General features: G+C 37.7%; 1 protein-coding gene across 1 annotated transcript in view; it reads left to right on the top strand.

Moving 5' to 3' along the window:
• The window catches only part of si:ch211-26b3.4 (connector enhancer of kinase suppressor of ras 2), a 160,802-nt gene that overhangs the window by 14,067 nt on the left and 124,976 nt on the right, over positions 1 to 21,759 (top strand). Inside the window, exon 2 of the mRNA XM_007892010.2 lies at positions 8,370 to 8,533. Within this exon, the coding sequence (XP_007890201.2) occupies positions 8,370 to 8,533 (164 nt within the window). The remainder of the gene's footprint in view (positions 1 to 8,369; positions 8,534 to 21,759) is intronic.

Below are 21,759 nucleotides of genomic sequence, written 5' to 3'. Positions count from 1 at the left end.
TCATTTGGATGAAGAATTACATTCACTGGGTAGTTTTAGCCTTGAAGTAGAAAGTATTGGAGCATCGAGTCACAGATGAGGTTTCAGATCTGTAACTCGATCCAAAGAAAAATATTGAAATTATTTTGGGAGGTTGGCCACTCTATAGACCTTAAACGTGTCATTACCACATCAATTCCCTAAGGCAGCCAAAGTATAAATGATGGAATCTAGTTGATAATTTGAAATGTATAACACAATGAGTGATGGCTCATATTCAGTGAGATATTTCCAGTATATCACCATTTAAAACATTGTCAGTTTTAAAAAGAAACCTCCAATTCTCCAATAATGGAATCAATTATGCACCATGTGGTGGCCATTGGATATGGAGGGAATTATATGTACCTTTAATTATTTTATTAACGACTAATGAAAAAAGATTGGCTGTTAATTGTAATTAATAAATCTGTTTCATTGGTTGTTAATTACATCATTCATTATACATTTACACATGACGCAAAGTGTAACCCCCATTATTCAATTTTGGCCCTACCTAGCCAAGGTTTGCTGAAGCTATTTATAGTAAGCACTCTGGGACACTACCCTGCATGAGGGGCACTATATAAATGCAAGNTTTTTTTATGTGTTGGCTACCTGCTAGAGATTCTTTAGCTCAATGCAGACAAGAGAATAGATCCAGGGAATATAGCTCAGTGACACACTGTATTTTGCACTGTTCACTGAATTAATCAGATAGCATATTACTGGTTCTGTTTATCTTAATTGTATCCACTGCCCTGGTTTCCCATATTCCTTCTCTACCTTCTGATGTGGAGAGAACATTTCCTTAAATTTCCGGGCCATATTTGATTCCCAAAAGGAATCCATGCCCGGTGGTAATTTTTAGTTGATTGGACGTTTACTACATTGAGCTTTGACCTTTCATATCAATCAACACAAGGTCAGTAACTGTCCAGTAGTTTTGGAGGTAATTCTTTGTTTAGCATAATTTTTTCAAGTGGAAATATTTAAGTTAGTCAGCGGAGCAAAATTGGAAATATTAAATGAATTATGAAATATTATAAAATGACATTATAAATATTATATAATTACATTACAATGACATCATATTGAATAAATAAGACTTCTATTTGTGATAATTTTTGAAACATTTTAAAAATGTTTTTCCAAATAATGTGATTCTAATACTGGTAACATGATTCTTCTTGAAGGAGGTCAATACGGTATACTAAAGCCTGGAACTAGGTTCTACAGTATAATAAAACCTGGAACTATGAAAACAATCTTTGTCTCACTGATATTAGAATGCCAATTTTAAAGGGGCAGATCCTGGGTGAAGCACAAATAGATTAAGTTTCCAGTAAGGTCTAAATTTTACTTTATTGGATGTGGTGAAGTTTGAGATGCCAATACTAAGTAATTTTCATTTTGCACTCATTGACAACCCTAATACTCATGGAGGGGATGGAGGTGAGCAACATTTATAGACTTAGTAACATCGTACTCTGTAGCCAGGCTTGGAAAAGTATTTCCACTACACTAATGTGACATTTCCATCTTGAGTGTTGCTGGTTGATTGAGCAATATTATTTCATACTCTTGACTCAGTCATTCGTGTCTACAAAAAGAAACTGGATTGAGAATATTGGAACTCACTCCACTTGTGAACTGCTCACCCGGAGAGGAAACGTTTACACCCTCTTTCTACAGCAGACACTTCTGATTCCATGACTTTGAATCCTTATTCCTGATGACAATATTCTTGAATTTCGATTAATCCTTTTTACTCAATATTATTACAATTGCAAGATTCAGATCAGTTCAAGAATGTTTTTTTTAAACATAGATGGCAACAAATGTGATGTGACAGCCACATTCAAGCCACATTCACATTGTCCAAGGGGCTTAAATTCCAGTCATAAAATACTTAATCTCTGTCATTCTTTTACCTGGATTTCTTAATATAAGTACTTTTTGTTCGACCCTGAGCTGTCCTTTCTCCCTCACATCCGCACCACAACTGGCACCGCCTTCCATCACCTCCGGAATATCGCCAGATTACGGCACTACCTCACCCCTCACGCTGCTGAAACCCTGGTTCACGCCTTTGTCACCTCAAGGCTGGACTATGGGAACTCTCTCCTCGCCGGCCTTCCGCCACCTCCCTCCACAAGTTGCAGGTCATTCAGAACTCTGCAGCTCGTGTACTGTCCCGCACCAGGCTCCGGGACCACATCACTCCCACCCTCGCTCGCCTCCACTGGCTCCCCATCCCCCAGAGGATTGATTTCAAGATCCTCATCCTCACCTACAAGGCCATTCACGGCCTTGCTCCCTCCTACCTCTCCAACCTACTATCCCCCTACCTACCTGCCCGTACCCTCCGTTCCTCTGGCTCCGGTCTGCTCCACGTCCCCCGCCCCAACCGCCCTACTATCGGTGGTCGGGCCTTCAGCCTCTCAGCCCCGAGGCTCTGGAACTCCATCCCCCAGTGCCTTCGCCTTGCTTCCTCCCTTTCCTCCTTCAAGGCCGGTCTCAAAACCTTTCTCTTTGACCGTGCCTTCAGCTCCCCTCTCGACTCTCTTCCTCCTCCTCGCTCCCTCCCTTCCCTCCCCTCACCCTGACCATTTCCCCCTCCTCTCTCCCTCCCTTCCCTCCCCTCACCCTGACCATTTCCCCCCTGCTCGGGTCATGACCCAACTGTGCAGCGCCTTGGGACGTCCTCCTGACGTGAAAGGCGCTCTATAAATGGAATCTTGTTGTTGTTGTTGTTGTTCACAATAAAACCTGATATTGTCCATTCCTTGAGTGATAATTGGTAAAATAATTCCATAACAATTTATTTAAACAATGGTATTTTTGTAAACAACACAAGGTAATTTGGTCAACTTTACAAATGAAGTCCAGTGCATATCATAATCCTTATATTTGACACAATTCCTGTACATTGATACGCTGTAATCCACTTCACAGATGCATGTATTTGAAGGCTGTCAATCTGTGCATAGCAGGACCCCAAAAACAGCCATTAAATGACTAATTTATCTGGAAGATTGTTGGCCAGGACATTGGGAGAAGATCCTTCTTTGAATTGTGTCATAGGATCTTTAATGTCCAATTGAATAAGCAGGTAGGACTTTTGTTTAATGTTTCATCTAGAAGATGTCACCTTCGACAATACAGAGACCCTGAGGTGCAACACTAAAGTAGGTGGCTATGAGTTCAAGTCCTGATAAATGTCCACAAACTTCTGATCCAGATATGAGAGTGCTACCAATTGAGCCAAGTTGTTACTGCATGTTCTTGAAGTGAAAAGCAAATTAATGGAAGAAGTTAATGTTAATGGGAAAGAATGTACAGATGAGCTCAGGAATAGACAGTCATTGCCTGGCCAGGTGCAATTTTGCAATACTTAAAAGTGCTTAAGACATTCATTTGAAGATGTAATTTACTATTTTTTTAATACCATACATTTTATGGTGAAGCATGCATTATTCTATTTCAGCCTTTAAAGGGAATTTGATGCTTTATTTATTTGCCTCCTGATAATTTAGAGCCAAAGCATCACAATCTTCAATTTTATTTACTTTTTTTGTCAGCTCATTTGTTTCTTAAAAAAAATTCTAAATGTTTTGCAGCTTTTCTCTATTTTGTCTCATCGTGGTGGGATATAGTTTCATGGCTGCTGGCATTTTACCCGTAGATATCAATCATGTATGAACATAGACAGTGACTATGGCAATCTATTTCTTTATATGAAGCATCAAAGATTAATCCATTGCTGCAGCAATTATTCTGGAGCCAGCCCAGCATAATGTCAATGTCAGACATTTTACTTAAGGTCTTACTAGGTCTTGTTGTTCAAATCCTGGATTCATCAACAACAAATAAGAACCATTTATGTGGTGCCCTTCACATAGGGTACCATTTCGATGAGCTAGATTCAGCAAGGTTATGCTGACACTGGTGTGAATTTGATCCCTCTTCTGAGGATAACGGCATTAATGATAGGAAGCTAATGTGAGCAGTAGACATTTGGTCTGTGTTTGTTGTAATGTGTCTGCTATTTCAAAATTGAATTTCAGTCAATCACAACTATTTCCTTCATGCTCAGGTCACAAATATTCCAATTACAATGCAGAGGCTTCTATTCTAAAATATTGTATTGTATTTCTTCCATTTTTTAAAAAAAACTTCCTAACAAAGTCATTATAATCAATACAGCTTTATCAATAAATTATCAACAGTTGGGCTCATTGTCTCAGCTGATAGTTGACTGCAGTACTGGTGGGAAGCACTACATTATCAGAAAATCCGTTCCTTTGATGAGATGTTACAAGACTCCATCTGTCATTTCAGATGGATGTTTCTTTGGTCCTATGGCATGATTCAAAAAGAGAAGGGAGTTACTATTCGTGTCCTCGCCAATCATGGTTGAGATAAAATCAGTAATTTGCTTCATGGCTGTTTGTAAAATATTGTTGTGTGCAAAATGGCTGCTTCATTTGGCTATAAATACACAGTTACTACACAAAATTCTGTGAAACACTTTTCAAGACATTTCACAGACATTTCAAAAATGCACAATAAAGGCACTATATCAAATAGAAGCATTATTACTATTATTATTTACGAGTTTGCGAGTTCTCCAATCAAGGAAAAGTAGAATACAATGGGTTGTCGTCAAGGTACTTTGTTCATGGGAGCACATAATGGAAAGGAATTCTTTCTGAATACATTCTGAAGGAAAAATAAATACTGCTTTATGGAACGCTACAGATTGGAGCTGTTTTTTTCTGTTGCGTTTTGTTAACCAGGCCCTGTGACCTTTTGTGATTAGCGCTGATTAGTTTTTCCGTAAATGGCTAAAATTTGTGTGGTCTGATTGCCTAAGTAGGTTTCACCATGATGATGAAACAGAACTTGATAATCATCTCCTGCTGCTGGACAAGGGAAAATGATTTTAGGTTTTGGCCACTTACAAGACCCTTAATCATCGAGATCAGTGCTCTTTTCTTTTAAATGGTGTTTTGAGAGGATCTGAGGAATAATGGGAACAAAACAAACATGTATTTTTATATTCAAGAGGTTAGAGATTTATGCATTGGGGATTTGCTTGTGTTTAATATTCCAAGAGATTTATATTTAATGTTTCATTATTGGAGATTGGGTTTGGGAATCTGAAGTGCTAAACTGCAATCTGAGTAGGTATTTATCATAACGCTTAATACAAAGTTTGTGTGCGAAGGCTCTGCAGTAAAAGGTGACTCCCTACTGATTAAACATAGTGATATTAAATTGTTGGCTTGAAGCATTTGAATATGTTGCAATAAGGATACATTGACATCAGTATCTTATGCTGGTTTATTATTGTGCATTTCTAAGTGCTCTTAAAAAGACTGCAAGAGTTCACTCCACTACCTGATTCCCTGGGAAATGTATCATCCGTGGTTGTTGTTTATTAGCTAATTTACTGCTGTAAAGATTGCATTAATTGTGACATATTGGGCTGACTTAAACTTATGGATAGAATCTTACTGTTATGTTGTCTGCATGTAGAGAGTATGTGATACCGCTACCTCTTTAATTATTGCAATCAGTATTATCGTGACAAGAGGTAGAATTTGATGGAATCTTATATCCATCTTATAAATCATCGGCAGATTGTTACAGGAAGGGTCTATTGTCAATACTGCTGTGCAATCAATTATTGTGAGGCACAGATGTTTTGATATTCATACAATCAATAGGATGTTCACAGCACAGAAAGAAGCCATTGTCCTATAATGTCTGAGCTGATGCTCACTCCCCATTGGAGCTCCCATCTCTTTTCCTGCACTCTTTAATATTGTCTTTTCCACAAGAGTTTATCCAGTTCCATTTTAAACGCTGTCATGGAATCAGTCATTTGTGAAGAAGAGCTCCTTGCCATCAATCCTCTGGCCTCCCTTTTTTCTTCTGGTGAAAGACCCAAACTATAACCTCTTGTTGATGACTCATCCAGTATTGTCTGAAAGAAACAATGCTAACGTGAACTTGCACGTTGTATAACTCTTTTCAGAAAACAAACCTCAGTCTTTCACCTTCTCCCAGAACCTTCAGAAGCCTAAGTAGCTAGATTACAAGCACCTTTCATTCTGTCAGCTGTCTTGTCATTTGTTGAATGTAAGAAATCTGATCCCAATGGACTGACTACAGTAATTTGTTACCAGATTCACTCTGTGAGAGATTCCCATCTGCTGCCAAAAATGCTGCAAATTCTTGGCAACTCGCAACAGAAAATGTACCCCAGGTCTGAGGTTCATATCATCAGCATTGCAGTGATCTGCCATTATATAAGTAGAAAGATCATCTTTTTTAATAAATATTATGAACATTTTCTGTTACTTTAGAATAACCACAAAATGATGAGAGCTGTTGGACTCAGTTTCATCTGTACAAGAGGTTGTATTAACGGTGCAATGTAATTCATTACAAGGAGCATTTGTACTAATTTCATTCCTTTTTTGCAACGAATGGCAATAAAATACAAAAAAAAAATTCTACCCTATGTAAGGCTTCATAATTAATCTTTCTCATGATGTGAAGATTGTCTTTATACGTCACAGAAACAAATTTTACTTTCTCGCAAGACAAGCAAGGATTACTGCATATGTTTCTGGTTGTTGTGACAGAAGACTTGTTGTGCTTGTCGGCCTCCCCAACTCTTCCCTCCGCAAGTTGCAGATCATCCAGAACTCTGCGCCCGGCCCTCCCTCACCCCTCCCATCAGCGGTCGGGCCTTCAACCTTTGTGCCCCCATCCTATGGAACCATCCCACATTCCCTTCGCCTCACTCCCGCCATTGCCTCCTTCAACGGCATCTCAAAAACACTCCTCTTCGGCCACCCTCCTACCCTCTCTGCCCTCCTACCCTCTCTGCCCTCCTACCCTCTCTGAATCTGACCCCCAGCTCAGTTCCAAATCCCTGACTGTCCAGCACCTTGGGACATTTTCCTGATGTGAAACTTTATAGAAATGTAATTTTATATTGTGTTATAAGAACCAGGCCCTAAAGTCAGTATAGAGGAGAGCAACGAGGCTGATAAGAAACAAGTAGATAAAGCAGGGCTCTTGCCACGAAGAGGTGTCTTAGGGGAACTTTGTAGAAGTATATAGTATGCTACAGAACACAAAGCCAGAATAATACTTTCATATATGCCAAAGCAGCAGAATAAGAGGTTGCAGATTCGAGGTGTGAAGACCAATTTTAGGACACCAGGAAATATTTCTTTACGCAGAGACCAATAAACCTCTGTAACTAAATAGAGTGGAAGAGGCCAGGACACTGGACTCATTTATGAACAAGTTGAGGCTGTGTTGGTAGACTGGAATAATGAAATATGGTCTGAAGGGCACTTTTCATTCGAATCTCTTTTGTGATCTTGTGACTAGTTAATATTCCTGCTGCCAAAGAAGTGACAGTCACTGCCTTGCAATTTATTCAGAGTAAATTGTTTACCGTATTGTGGTTGAAATACTTTAGGGATGATTCTCCAAAGGTCAGTAAACATACGGAGCAGCGGAGGATAGGATATTGTCAACCCCCAAGGCTGGGAAATTATTAAGAAGATCGACCCTTTTGTATTTTCGCATTGTTATGAAAGTAGTGTTATAAGTTATGTTAATAGTATTTTCAGCTAACTATAATGCTTACTGCAAGGTTGCAACAAATAATAATAATAATCCTTGCATTTGATGCAGTGCCTTATCATGTCACGAAGATGTCTCCAAGCACTTCACAACATATAATCTAAAGTGGTGTGACTGTATTTTGTGAGCTAACAAAGTGATAAGACGTTATATCAAATGCAAGGATTATTATTGTTATTATTTGTTACAACCTTGTAGTAAGCATCTCCCAGTCCTGCTTTGTGAAAGTTATCTCAAGTTATTTTTTCACATTACTTGTACTACTTGGAAAGTAATACAAATATTGTCTTAACACGGAGCAGAACAAATGAGTAATATTTATGTGTCAGCACAACACAAATTATCACTATCGAATTGTCATAAGTACTTCATGAAATTGTTTTGTGTGTAGGTGTTGATGTCTGCATGTGTAGAAGAAATACATCTGAAAGGATGTATTGTCACAAGAGTTACAAGTTCATAATACTTAACTACATAGATGTTATCACCTTTGCAGTTATCAGATCAGCAGTCTTATTCAATGCACATTGCATATTGTTTATTTTCAGAGTAGCTGTAATGTGACGGGGCTTAGATACTAGTGAATATTAGGCAGGTTCTACAAACCAATGCAATAATTAGTGTGATGCCTTATATGCTAACATTCACTCTTTTTCTCCCCATGCTGTGCATAGGACTTGATGACTGTCTCCAGCAATATATAAAAAACTTTGAGAGGGAAAAGATCAACGGTGAACAGCTTTTACATATTACACATCAAGAGCTTGAGGAATTAGGTGTGACTCGCATTGGCCACCAAGAACTCATTTTGGAAGCAGTTGATCTGCTTTGTGCATTGGTAAGTTTTATTTCTACCTTGTGCTTTTCTATTCATTGCTGCTTTGCCAGCAGTCTACCCATGTCATGTATCACCAAACAAAAGTACAATGTGTATTCAGGCAAAATGGCTAAACATTCATTTAAATGTATTCAACCGTTACAATGTTTTATGCAATCTATTTCTAGTGGCTATTAATTAGAAAGTGTATTCTCTTCAGCCCAATAAATCAGAACAACCCTGTAGCTTACAATCTACAGATGGCTGAAATGAGAATTTAGTTCCATGAGCACATTATTTACCTGTGTGACTGAATAATAAGCGGGTAATTCAAATATGGGAACATCATCTAGTGTTCATGCAAACACATGCAACAGGTGTCATTTATTCACAGCTTGGGGGTGTGAACCATGGGTTATTTTCTCTTCCCTATTTGAGAACACAAAGGCCAATTGTAGCTCCTCTACTGCGGAGCTGATTGAGATTCTTAATTTAGGAGAGACCAGTGGTTGAACCTTCTCGGTATGTATGGCTCATTCAATGAACATTTTTAGCCATTGATCATGCTTACTTAAATCTTATTAATGTGGTTTTAATAGGAAATATTTAGACAATTTAATAAGCATGATTAAGCCTTCACACGAAACACCAAGGTTAGAAATTCAGCTTCTTCCAATGTGTCATGTTGTGCCTTGCTTTGTCTTTAAGTCTGTGGAGATGACATCATCTCCAGTCCCATGTGTATATTGTCATGCAACGAATGCTTCACGTACATGACTGAAATTCAACATGAAGTGGATACTGCAGTCAATGGATAGCTTCAGTCAATAGACATTCAACCCTTGACATTGCAGTGATTATAATTGCAACTACAGCCCAGCTACTCCAGTGAGCAGAATTGCTGCACTGCAGATTAGAAGGCAGAACAAGATAAGATTAGCACCTGAAGTAATCCCTTTAACCTTAAATTGTGTGAAAATCCAAGAGATAGAAGAATCAAACTTTTTCCCCGCTCTGAATTTTTATCATTATTATTTTTCTCTCCTCTGAAGAGTCTGTCATTCTTCCCTCTACTGCACTATGGTTCCATGGGTGCTACAACTTAAAACTTTAAAACTTTAAAATCATTTGACTTCTATGATTGCTGAATACCCTGGTTTCTCACACTTGGTTACCTCTTGTTTCATATAAGAATGAAAATTACTTGTAGTTTTTAAGAAGTGCAATTTGAATTGGGGAAACAACATAAACACACAATCAGACATTAGTATACAACTGTTGATGGGCGAGCTTCAAGCTGAGCTAAATGACAATTGATAGGGAGACTTTACTCAAGAGTAAATCAGTTGAGGAGAAATGGACATTCGTTAAAAACAAATGCCTTAGTTGTCATTTGGAGGAAGTTTCACCTTGGCCCACTTGAATTTCATAGAGTACACAACTAGCTTGGAATAACTGAAAAAGGCTGAAATGTTTAACCTTGTTTAAGTATTTATTGGTAGAGAGCCTTGACATATATTACCAACAACAATAACTTGCACTTGTATAGTGCCCTCCACACAGGGTAGCATCTCTGAACAGTTAATAGTTGCAGAGCCTGGTTCCAAGCCAGTGGTGGGAGGTGACCGTAAGATCGATCGAAGAGGGAGGTTTTCAGGCGGGACTTGAATTCATTTAAATTTTATCCATTTAAATATAAACCATTAAATGTAAGCATTCACAATCTTATGTTGGGGGTGAGGTACTGATGACTCCTTCCTTTCTGAATCTGATAGCCGAGAAAAAGCCAATACAATATTAAAATCTATATGTCATCCTCTTAAGCACAAAGCAGTCAGTTCTTAAGGTAATTGACAACTGTTTAGGGAGCAGATTTTGCAGTAGATACAGGAATAATGAGATGGCAGCAGATCTACTCATATGGCAATTTATTGCTCTTAAGCTTCAAAACACTGCGTCTTATTCTCAACTCCTTGTGAGAATCAACATGTTTAAATCTCTGAAATATTGAACATTAGATAAATTAGAAAGGTACGTTGTTTTACCACTTTTGTTTAGCATGGCAACCTCTTGTAAGTTGCGCTTGCTTATATGGTGAATGCCCCGTGTAACCCTACAAATTGGCTTCAAGTGGTAAATAAAACACCTTTTCAACATCACTTACAGTTGCCTTTGACATCACTTCCTACACACTGCAAATGCCCTCTATCTACAGGAAGTGCACCTGATGCCCTGTTGGCTTTGAGCTTTCAGCCTCTCTGCCCCACACTCTGGAATTCCATCCCACAGTCCCTCCGCCTCGCTTCCTCCCTCGCATCCTTCAAGGCCGGTCTCAAGACCCTTCTCTTCGACCATGCCTTTGGTCTCCCTCTCACCTCTCTGCCTTCACTCACCCCTACACCACCCCTCCCCTATGCTCGGGCCCTGACAGCTAACTGTTCAGCGCTTTGGGACATCCTCCCGACGTGCAAGGCGCTCTATAAATGTAATTTTGTTGGTGGTGTGTGAGGTCAGCGAAGCATGCTGACTTTTAGTCAGTGTTACAGTTGTGATTCTTCACTATTTTTTGTGGATTTTTTAAAATTGTAGCAACATAACTGTAGTTAATGTTATCTGTATTGAGAGAAGTGAGAACATTCCTGAAAAGGTGGATTGGACTAGTATTGAATACCTCCACTACTGTAAAAAGCTTAGTTTTTCTAAACATATCACATTTGACTTTTTAAATGCTTTAGAAGATTTTGTGTTTGTTTGGCCAAGGTGATCCAGTGGGAAAAACAAAGTAATACTTAGATATGAGACGTGGAATCATAAATGATTCATCCTGCTACTAAAACAACCTTGGTTTCATTGCCATTTATTTGCAGCGCTGAGGTATGAATGCAGCCAGTCCTAATACTATTAAAGAGACAGTCATAAGAGTGGCTCTTCAATGACATTAAAAAGTAACTGGAGAGTGGAGTTCTGTTCATGTGTTTAGTCTAACTCGCCCTAATCACTGGACTGCTGGAAATTGTGCCCAATTGCTTTAGCATTATAAACTAGGCATAAATGCACTGTATTGCCCAGAATCTCAAATAGGATCTACAAGATAAAAAATTAATTCACCAACTAGAAATTCAAGGTGCAAAATTGTCTTTATATTCGGCATCTCCAAAGAAACAGTCTGCTCGCTGTTCTCTAATTGCTCATCTTTCATGTTGCATTTTTGCTTCCAGAAAACCCTTACTGATTATTAATAGATGCCGACAAATCTAATGATTTTTAGTTCTGATCTATTTTGATAGCATTGGTTTTCTTTTCTTTTTACTTTCTGAAGCTCCAGTCTGTAATCCAAACAATGACATCAAATGCAGGGCTATTTAGGTAATTTCTGTGCATTTCCTCCTGATGTGAAAAGCGCAATATCAAATACAAGGAATATTATGATTATTTTAAATCGACAAAACATAAAATGGATTTCGCATGAAGTTGTTGGTGCAACATGGCTGGAGAATGGTTTTCAAGCATATGACCCTATCTTATGAAGAACAAAAGGTGTTCTTAAAGGCAAAGTGGCCTGGAGCATTACTCTGACCTTGTCCACAAGTCCACTCGTAGATGATGAATCTAGTGACAGTGTTTAGCTCCATGATTCCTTACAAGGCACACAAAATCTAAAATAGATTGCCAAGTCACACTTGGCTGCCATACAGAATTTAATACAGCCTCTGATGCTTTTTGTGTATGCTAGAGTCCATACGTATGTGGTTTTGTTGCTGTGATGTGCCTAAATATGGTAGATTTACAGAACTCCTAGAGAAAGGAGTAGCCCATTACAATGTTAGGAAACTTTGCGATGAACTTAATAGCAAACTGAATGTGTTGTGTTGAGAATAAATCAAAACAGTACTCTAATGTGAACCACATTTGCTCAGAAGTATGTTCCACTGAGAGCTATACAAATGAATGAAATATGTGTTCATACAGTTAAAATAATTGATTGTGCTTTGCAGCATCTTGTCTGGAAGATAGAATCTGCTTGATTCATCACTGTTCTGTGTCGTTGTCTCTTATAACCATCGTGAAAGATGCATTGGATTGGAATGAATGCAAGGAAGGGTTTGTGTCGTGATGCAAAGGGCTGAATCAACAACAACAAAATTACATTTGTGGAATCAGTAAAAATATGTTGCATATGTATCATGGGGAAATGGTTGAGTTAACTAAGAGAGACCCCGATCATGGCAAATACCCAGCAGAAAAGTAAAATAAAAGCCCAAGGTTGCACACTGATACATAACATTACCCTCAGATTCTGGATAAACCTGACAGTGTTGCAGCTGTCTTCTTGAATAATGTTAATGAATTCAAGCTGGACTCAGATGGATTTCTTGGGTATTTGTTTCTATACTGGGCACTGGTGCATGTTGGCTTTGCAGCTGTGGGAGCTGAAAACAGCTGTGGCTAAGCAATAGAGTTTGAACAGGGATAAAAAGAGATCACTTGGAAATCCCTCCCTGGCCTTTTTTTGCATGCATGTTCCCTTCCTGATCCAGCATCATTAATCCTGCTAATGAAAAGCATCATCAGAACATATTTTTTTCTCTGAAGCTGTATTGATGTGCATGCATGCTAAAAAGTTAACCAGCTTTGATGCACATTACAGCTGTTTGTGCTCTCTTTTGTGCTCTCTGTTGTAAAGCAATAGCATGAGAATTTTTGTTGTTGTTCCAACCGTTTCAATATCACTTATGATTGGTTTCATTTGCTTTTAACAACGAGGTCAGGTTTGTTCACTGGGACTGCTGTGGCCTTTGTGACAGGGTTATCCCTTTTACTTGCCAATGAAATTCACCCATTGAAAGCACATTCAGCCAGCCAACGAAAAGGTGAAAGATCAATGTGTCCAAGTCAATTTCTGGCATGACGTTTCACTTTTGGAAGAGAACGCAGATTTCATGAGCGAGTGAGTAAACTAGTCGGCAGCCACCAATAATCAGCATTACTCAGAAACTGCAGCTAATCCTCAGTGCACTGATAACTAAGATGGTGCTGCTGTGTCAAAGTGAAAACAGTAAAAACTCATCTTGGAGACAATGGAAATTTCAGCATAGAATCAATGTTAAAGTGCAGAAAAGAGGAAAGATAATTTCTCTAAACAAATGAATATATTCTCACACGATAAGATAACATAAAGAATTAGCTCATCAGCACAGGCAAAGTTAGCATTACGAGTGGGAGTAGAACATCATCTTGGGTTGGAATATCTTTTTCGTACTTCATAGAAGCAGGGCGGTGAATTATACCTGCAGTGGGCTCGTGTGGGGAGTGGCAGCTAAAATCATTTTGAGGAGCTTGAACACTTGGTGCTCTCCAGACACCACGTATTGGAGCCAACACTGAGTTAGTGTAATCTGAAAATTGATGTGAATATGTTAGATTGCAGTTATGAGATCTACAACATTCCCTAAATTTGTGGCTGTAAAAAGGAAAGCCCAGAGACCTTTTGGACTAAGGAGAAAGGATCAAAGGGTGGTAATCATTCCAGGAACTTCCTTTCCTGATTCATGGAAAAGGGAAGACCTGCTCTCCTCAGTGAATGTCAATCCCTCAAAAGATATTTGATTTTTTTATTATAGTGGTGTCATTGTTAAGACAAAGATTTTACTCTTTTTGAATCTCACTATCCTGTGCAGCTTTACACAAAGCCAAGAGTGTGTGTTAACAGAGAGCTCAAGAGAACAGAGATTGTTGCAAAGCCACTTCATCCCTCAAAGGCTAGAGACTGTTGTGGCTTGCAGAAATCTGGAGACTGTGCTTGTACAGGATTTGCAGAGCTGCTTTCTGCCAACAGGCCTTAGCTTAATACAAAAACAGGGTTGCAAAGTATGCAAACAGTGTACGGGGGACTCCTGAACAGATATGAGAAATACTGCTGATTAATCACAATGAGCAATACTGAGTCCAAGGGACACAGTTCAATGTATATTTGCATTTGTCATTTGATATAGAGAGCACACGCTGAATGTGTGGTATAGGCTCCAGCAGGATTGTCAACAATAATAAATAATAATCCTTATATTTGATAAAATATCGGGAGATGCCTCAAAGCAATTTACAGGATTTTACTGTAAAAATGCAATGAGTGTATTTTGCACACCAACAATCAGAATAGCACCTAAAAGAGTCTTGGCTACTGCAACCAGGCTTGGTGGCTTGTGTAATGTTACACAGACTGTGAGCTGACAGTCACACCTGTATTGTAGTTCATCACAGCCTAATGCAAAACCAGAGATGCCACTACAATATTTATTCTTGAGTCCAACTACTATGACTGTTTGACTAGATGCTGTGAGAATATATTTTATGCCCCCAAGTGTTTTGCCAATGCATCGACAACATCATGTCTGCGCTCCCCAGAAAGATGGGTGAATTTGGAAATGCAGTTGTAGACAGTACATAGGTCAGCGTGCAATGTAGTGGGAAGATGTATGAACCTTGCTTTCAAATTCTACCGTGATATTATTTAATAATTTTACATGTCGATTTCATTGAAGGAAACTGATTACTCCAGAAGAGTATAGTACTTAGTTGAATGGAAATCAAACCATGTGCAATAGAAATGACAGCTCTGTTGACCCTCTTTCAATGGATATTCAGATTTGTGACAACCTGTCAGATAAGGCACATGTTTATACTGTTCTCTTCATCGTTGACACCCCTTTACAAAGTGTTCTCTTTGTAACAAAACACGGTTCTTTCTGAAGCTCTGTAAAGTAGCTTTGCATAACAGAGTGGCTTAATGAACTTCATTCCATTGGCTTTATTGTCTTATTTTCTATCTATCATGTGAATGTCATCAATTCCAATAATATTCCTGTCTTCTTTTATTTGCTGATTGGTTGTGCTCATCCAATTGAGGGATGTCGTGCTGGTAGGCAAAATACTTTTCTATCCCACAGCCTCTTTCTCCAAACAAGCATATTACATTTCTATTTCTTAATCCCCAAATGCCAAGTTCAAACAATTACAACAATTGAACATAATTTTATGCAAGTGTATAGAAGTCTACAAAGAATAGTATTGCAGATAAATTAATTTTCTCTACTGCGTTTATTCTGTAAAAAACAGGCATGTCCCTGCCATCTATAATACATAATTCCTAATGTATTAAAGAATCTAAGGAATAAGCTGGAAGGAATATCATTAGCGCGATAAAGCAAATCCCTTGGTTAATGATAAATATTTTAGCCAAGGTAAAGAAAATATCACATCAGCAGTGATAATCTTGAAGTTTAAATATTTTTTCAGTTATACACACAATGACCAAATTTCTATGCCTATGTTATAGGAAGGCTGTGGTTTATGAAACCATTTTGAAAAGACTGAAATAATTCTGTATCTTCAGAGTATTACTGTCCCATTTTACAACATGCTTTCCATTGCATAATTAATTAAATGGCTCTATGGTTTGATCACTAATATGCTGTTTTAAAATACAGTACAAAGTAGAAAGCAAATCAAAATGTGTACAGAACTTTTTTAAAAAGATTATTTTCATTGAGCAAACTAAAGCGAACTGTCATTTTTTTTCTCCATTGAATTAATGCAAAATAGGACATGTTGTTAATGCTTATTAGGATTTGTGAGCTGAGATATCTAAATTAATAACAAATGTACAGCTAATGTCTTTTTCTGATTAAAATACCCTGAAAGAATTTCCATTGCTTTGTATTATTTAATCATAGATATCCTTCAGCAAACATATGCCAGGAATCTGACCAAACTTTAATGGATACCTGTAATGTGGTCTTCATATTCAGTGATCTGACCCTCTGAGCTTCACTGATCATTTAGAAGTTGCTTACAGCTGTAAAAAAAATTGCCAAGTGAAAACCTTTACTGAATAGGATTGGTTTGTAATCTTAATATTCTTTGAAGTGTAAATGCAATGGTTAGGATTGTTTGCAGATAGGAATGTATTTTTTCCATTCTTTCTTCCAACATGTGCGAACACTTATATTTTTACACTGATTACCTTTATTAAAAAAAAGCTTGTATTGCAGCTATAATGTCAATTTTTTTGTAGCAAATGCTATTATCGTATTACTCTGTTCACAAACTAAGATAATTGTTTGTTCCTTCATGATATTTAGCTACCAGAGCCAAATCCTAAATCATCAAACTCACAAAACCTAGCCATTCTTTACTACTGAGGTTATGATGAATATCCCTGAATTTTTATGCTAGGCTAGGCGATCAAGAGCTCATTAAAGAACGAGAGGCTTTAATTTGTTCAAGGTTTCCTATTCCAATTTAAAACAAGCTGGAATTTTAATTATGACTATTAGTAAAGAGATCTAATTAGGGGATCAATGTAAAAAAAAATTAAATCTGTTCTAGTAATTCAGGGAGTGTATTTCCTTTAAGTACTTGTTCGGTATTTAGTCATTTTCTCTTTTTATAAGAGCGCAACTTTTCACCTTAAATTAAAACCCATTGACTGAGCCTGTCACCAGACCTGTTTCCTAACCCACCAGGGTAGTTTACACAATAAAGCTTGGGTCTAACATTATTGGATTACTAATTTATTGAAAATACATACATGTCTAAATCAGCAGGATGTCAAGAGACTGTGCTTATGGATCACTTCTCGGTACTTGGCGCTTGTCTCAGCCCTTCAAAAACCAAAGTAAAAGCCTGAAAATTCTACCTGCTAATGATAGGCAGAGCTGACACTGAATGATCAAAAAGCAAATTGGTTGTGAATACTTGGTCGCCACAAGACAGTTATCCCTGTGGTAACCTTCCTGACATCTCCAGCTTAAACCCAGAAAGCTAGACGAATACTGAGGTCCCGCTTTCACACCCTGTGTTCATACTGAAAATCAAGATCAAGCAAACATTTGTGTTGCCTCTCCATGAAAAAGGACATAAATGATACAAGTTTAAGGTCTTGTTAGAAACCGTTAAGGAAGTATTTGCAGTATTCCACAGCTGAGCAGATACTTTGAAAGGTGCCTTCATTTCAGTTCAGAATTGGATTTAGTAACGTTAATGACTGAGTTGTGAGTCGTAGTTGAGCATTTTCAGCACTGAATAGTCTAATATTTCTTTGACAGAGCAAGGTTTTGGGGTTAAATAGTTTGTCAGCTTCTTCAGAAATGTAAAATTCTTAATCTCGCAGGTCTGCCACCATTGGCTACTACACATTCATTAATGCTCACCAAGTTATATTTTCCTCACTTGTGTCACAGGAAGGTCGTGCATGCACCTTTTATTGGCAATTTTTGCAATAAACACCTTAAGAGGAGCTGAACTGTGGGTATACTTCTGGAAAGCATTTGGGGAAGATCAGACTGTGGAAGAGCTTGCTTTACAAATTTAATTTCACGGCCATTATATTAACTGCTGAGAAAATCTGTGCTGCAGCATGAAATATTGCATTACATTTTGCAGGGATTTTGTAATAAATTATTTTTAGTACAGGCATTATCTGGCGTTGCTTTATATCTCTGCTCAAATGCCTGATAAAAAGATGTACGAGACAATTTACTAAGATGAGAGTGCCCTTTTAAAACATAACGTATGAGAATCCTATATTGCTCCATCATAACAAAAACAAGCTTACAAACCTCTCCGCTAACCTGTGTACGTGAAACCTGGCTGTACAACCAGAAGAAACACCCATTGGGCACCTCTCATTAAGTAGATTTATAATAATCATAATAGTAATAATAATGATCCTTACATTTGGTATAGTGCCTTTCACATCAGGGTCTTATCTCAAAGCGCTTCACAGGATATACTATAAAGTGTAGTGACTCTGTTTTGAAGATGAACATTATGCATTCCACTCCATTCTGTTCCTGTTCCTTTTTGTTTTACGCAAAACACAAAACACTCCATTTTTTGCCCCAGTTTGCTCCCTTTAACCCACTTCTCCTCATGCTGAATTATACAGTCGTTTCTGAGGTGGTGGTATTGCTAGCCCTTTCCAATGTTTAGCTAGACTAAGATTCATCGTGAGCCTGGAAAGTAAGTCTTGGCAGGGAATTCAACCCGCTATATTAAATGCAAGGATTATTATTATTATTATTATTGTGTGATGTTGGGAGACCATCAACCACACTCATCATCAAAAGTGCACTTAACATATTGGCCCACAGAGCATCCATCATCTAACCTGAGATAGTGGCCATCAATTCATTTTTAGCACAGAGAAACCCCATCATTATTAGCATAGCTATATGCAGCCATAAGACAACCTCTTGTAATTGTTCCATTGCATTCTGTACTGTAGCTGCTCAGAGACCAAAGAACAACGTTGCTACAGCAACAGATTTCTGAAACTGGGCTACAGTACCTCCATCCAGAGTAGTGCAATTACTGTATATCTCAACGGAAGATTTTCCCCTTTAGAGCTGAGAATATTTTTTTAAAAATCCAATGTTTTCAAAATAAATTATTTAGCATTTTTACTACGTCGAACTAAAGAAGCAATTTTTAAATTAGAAATTGAATTTTTTTTAAAAAGGGTTAGCATTAACAAAGAAAACAAAGTCTGCTCACAGCAATATTTTGTCAGATTTTTTTTACATGACTGAGATTGGATGTAAGTGAGCTGTTAAGAGTGAAAATTCTAATTCCCAGATTATTCAAGGGGAATTTGCCATTATCTATCAGCAGGTTTCTATGTGCTTCTTGTGTATTTCCACGTTTGTCAATATTTATTGATTTGTGTATCATTTTAAACAATATTTCCAAAAATGTAGTGCTTTGGCTAAAAATTGGTCCATCTTCATGAATTTAAAATGAAAATTGTCTGTACAAACTAGAAATTCAGCAGGGGGTCATTTTCATCTGCCTCGCACATTGGTGTTAATACTTTATCTTAGCACCTTTCAGCTCCCTTGTTGAAACAGGAGCCTGGCAATTATTTAGCAAATACATTCATTTAAGTCTCTGAGAGTGTGTGTACACACAAACGAGAGGAAAGGATTCAAACAGTCATTGCATATTCTGTACAGACCATCATTAAAATAAGTCACTGTGTAATGACATTAATTTCAGTAAATTGAAATAACTGGAATAATTGTTCATTTGGTAATTTGAATAATTATTTTTTTTTGAGATATCCAAGTATTGCCCACTAAAAGGTCAGAAGTTACTGCTGTGGTCTACTGTACTCATAAATAAATTTTGTGGATTTATATTTATAATTTGGCCCCGAAAGAATCTGAGTCCAGCTAAAAATTGAAAGACTTTGCAGCTGTTTATGGTTTATTTGATTGACCTAGTTTTTCTGCTAGTTTCTTTTGGAAATCCCTGAGCAGAAGACAGTGCCCAAAACTTTATATTTTAGAGGTTTGGCAGAAAACGTTATTTTTGTAAATCATGGCAGTTACAACAACAACAAATTACATTTGTTTAGTGCCATTCACATCGTGATGACGTCCCAAGGTGCTGGACAGGCAGGGATTTGGACCTAACAGGGGGTTGGGATCAGGGAGGGCGGAGGGCAGGGGTGGCAGAGATAGGAGGGTGGCCGAAGGTACAGTCAAAGAGGAGGGTCTTGAGCTGTGCCTTGAAGGAGGCAAAAGAGGGAGATGGGCGAAGGGGCTGTGGGAGTTCTAAAAGGAGGGGGCAGAGAGGCTGAATGCCTGATATGAACATGATACAGCAAAAGTGTTCCATTAAGTCCTATACAGTGTACATTATAGCAGTCAGAAATAATCATTCAAGAGATTGTTATGCGCAAGCTAAAGTATACATTACAAAAATAGAGCACACTGAAACAAATTCGGTGGAAAACTTGGGAGTGTGATAATTTTATAGTGTAAAGAGAAGTGTAAAAGGAGGAGGTTGATTGGGAGTTGTTTAAACAAGAACGTTTGCTTCTGTATGGAATGAGATTGCACTTAAGAGTTTGTACCTGGTAAAAGCATTTGTCTTCTGCTGCCCACTGAATATGTTATTATCATCATAACCTCATTAGAAAGATGGAGAATCACTAGTCTTCTTAATAGAAGTATGACAAGAAATGATCAATACATATTATAGTAGCTCACAGGAGGCTTCTATTTTATGTTTCTTTTTTGTCCCATTAAGTGTCATTTTATATATTGTTTTCCGATTTTACCAACTTTTTATTTGCCTGTGCATAAACTTGTTTTTTGTGAACATTCATTCAATGTATATTGATATTTTGAATTGTATTTAATTCGCTCAAAGTATCTCTCAATGTTCAAGATTATTAATCAAATAAAAAAATACAGTAGCTAAATGCAAATAGATCAGATACCTATTGTACTTAAATTGTATTAAAATATAGCAATTTTATTGTAATTTGTATTCAAATACTAGATGAAAAGATTAAAGATCGCATTTTGTTTTTTGAAGACTGCTGTTAAATATTGCAGCTGCCTCTATTGTTATCCCTGTTACGCATCATAAATCATAACTGTCCCCAAGAAAATGAGAATCAGCCTTCTTTTAGTTCAGTCCAAAGTAATTTTAGTTCTTCTCACCTGAAACAGGTGGCAAAAGTTTTCTTCATGCAGTGCACTCCACCACAGCACTGGTCTAGCATTGCATTGTCATAGGTTCTGTCTTTCAGATGAAACATTAACCTGAAGCCTCATCTGCCTATTCAGGAGATTGGTGAAGAGAAGGGAGGGATTTTCTCCTGCTGTGTTAGCTGATCTCATCCAGGAAGCAATTGGGGTGCTACATTTGAGCTCAGTGCCTGTTGATTAGGAAATAAAAAATTAGCCAGGAATCCCTTTCCTAATTAGTATCATGGACCGATTCCCCACCTTTCCCTTCCCGTGTTGAAGTGTCTGGTCTTCATTTGGAATTTCACATTAATAACAATAGTGGGAACTGGGATTTTTGTGTGTGAGAAATGCACTCTTAAATCATGCAGGCAAATGTATTGGAATACCAATAAATGATCTGAACATGCTGCCTTCTCTACTTAATTGAACTACCTAATGCTTATTTGCTTGGCAGCAATTTTAGTTGGTCAAAAGGCATTCCAAAGACAAATTTGTATGCCATCAATTATTTATTATTAGATTGTCTTCAACCAATTTCTCCATTACCATCACATCTTATTCATCAGCCAAATTTGCAAAGGTGTTGAGTAGTGATCTCTCGTATTCTAACACTATTTGTCTTCAGTGAGTATTTTATAATAGACAATATATCTTTGATCTATCCGCAGCATCACTGAAGTGCTGTTCAAAGTCTCCCCAACTGTA

The sequence above is a fragment of the Callorhinchus milii genome, unplaced genomic scaffold (genome assembly GCF_018977255.1).
Source record: "Callorhinchus milii isolate IMCB2004 unplaced genomic scaffold, IMCB_Cmil_1.0 Scaffold15, whole genome shotgun sequence".
Lineage (NCBI taxonomy): Eukaryota > Metazoa > Chordata > Chondrichthyes > Chimaeriformes > Callorhinchidae > Callorhinchus > Callorhinchus milii.
This window is presented reverse-complemented; position numbering and strand designations above follow the sequence as displayed.